Source organism: Nanorana parkeri, unplaced genomic scaffold (genome assembly GCF_000935625.1).
Source record: "Nanorana parkeri isolate BGI_ZX_2015 unplaced genomic scaffold, ASM93562v1 scaffold344, whole genome shotgun sequence".
Lineage (NCBI taxonomy): Eukaryota > Metazoa > Chordata > Amphibia > Anura > Dicroglossidae > Nanorana > Nanorana parkeri.
In genome coordinates this window covers 177,430-178,636 of record NW_017306612.1, presented here as the reverse complement: position 1 = coordinate 178,636, position 1,207 = coordinate 177,430, and the positions used below count along the sequence as shown (strand labels likewise).

The 1,207-nt window shown below is 51.9% G+C and overlaps 1 protein-coding gene across 1 annotated transcript in view; it reads right to left on the bottom strand.

Annotated features, from left to right (window-relative positions):
* Nucleotides 1-259: 259 nt before the first annotated feature.
* Nucleotides 260-1,207, bottom strand: part of ITPK1 (inositol-tetrakisphosphate 1-kinase) — a 70,541-nt gene continuing 69,593 nt past the window's right edge. Inside the window, exon 10 of the mRNA XM_018558499.1 lies at nucleotides 260-610. Coding sequence (XP_018414001.1) covers nucleotides 324-610 — 287 coding nt within the window. The 3' untranslated portion in view covers nucleotides 260-323. The remainder of the gene's footprint in view (nucleotides 611-1,207) is intronic.

Genomic DNA, 1,207 nt, shown 5'->3' with positions numbered 1-1,207 from the left:
GTCCCTCTGGCGGTTTTATTTTACTTCCCCCTCAACGGCGGTACCTTTTGTCGCTTTTATTAGTGCACTTTTTCCTAGTCTCGCCGGGAGATACACGTGGAGTGGGGGTGGGGGGGGAAGCGGTATCTGTGCGATGGTCTCCTGATCAAGTGGTGTTTTTTGTTTATGCCCAAAAACTCCAGGTGTGGTAAAAGCAATGGCGTAGAGCCCAAAACGCGTCAGGCCCGATTCGCAAGTCCTCAGATGACATCACAAAATACCTCCCCCTGCCCCCTGAAATCACCCAGCTTCTCCTCGCTGCGTCCAGTGTCCCTCGCAGGAGGTTATTGAGACGAAGCCTTGGTCGCCAAGGACGCCACGCAGTGCTGCTGGAAGCTGGTGGATACGGCGGAGTTGCACGCTAGTCTCTGGCTTTGTAGCTTGACGGCTCCGCTGGCGTCGTTCTCCACCCCCCAGGGCTCTAGTCTGGCGGGGGCGCAGCACAGGCGATCTCCCAGGATGCCGCTGGTCTGCTCCGACTGAGGTTTATTGGCGTTGGGTTCCGGGCGCTGAAGGAGGGCAGCGATGTGGTTCAAGAGGTCCCCGAAAAACTCCGGGACGCCTTCGTATCCTGAAACACAAAGGCACAATGGGTCAACCTGCGACAATGGCGCGCTTCACATGGCTAAGGGCTAAAGGGGACCTGTCAGGAGTTATAATACAGAGCTGCCATTGCTGGGTTGTTATTGCAAGCTCCTTGGAGCATCATCCTTGCTTCACTACTTGCCTGACCTGGTTCAAGGATGAACGCTGAAACTATCACTTCACTCGCCGCGTACTTGTTACATGTCAGTGATTAAGTTCCACCTACTGAGCTCCCCCGATTGGTTGCCCCAGTGAACGGAGGCCTCATTGACCAATAGGGAGATTTGCTGGACAGGTCCAGGCATGACTGACAGTATGGGTCAAGATCTGAACTTCAGCTGCTGATTTGTCTGGACTTGCGGTGACATCAGCAGCTTGTGCACTTTTATTATGTGTTCAGCTAGTGACGGGTTTACTACAGAGGAACTCCAGGCAAAACAAACACTTTTTTATGGTTTCTGATCTCTAAATATAAGAGACGGACAATGTCTGTAAAACCAAAAATGATAGCGACTTGCGAATTAGCCGAATTCCTAAACCTGACACCAAATATGTGTTACCATTGTCTGTCCTACTTCTAGAT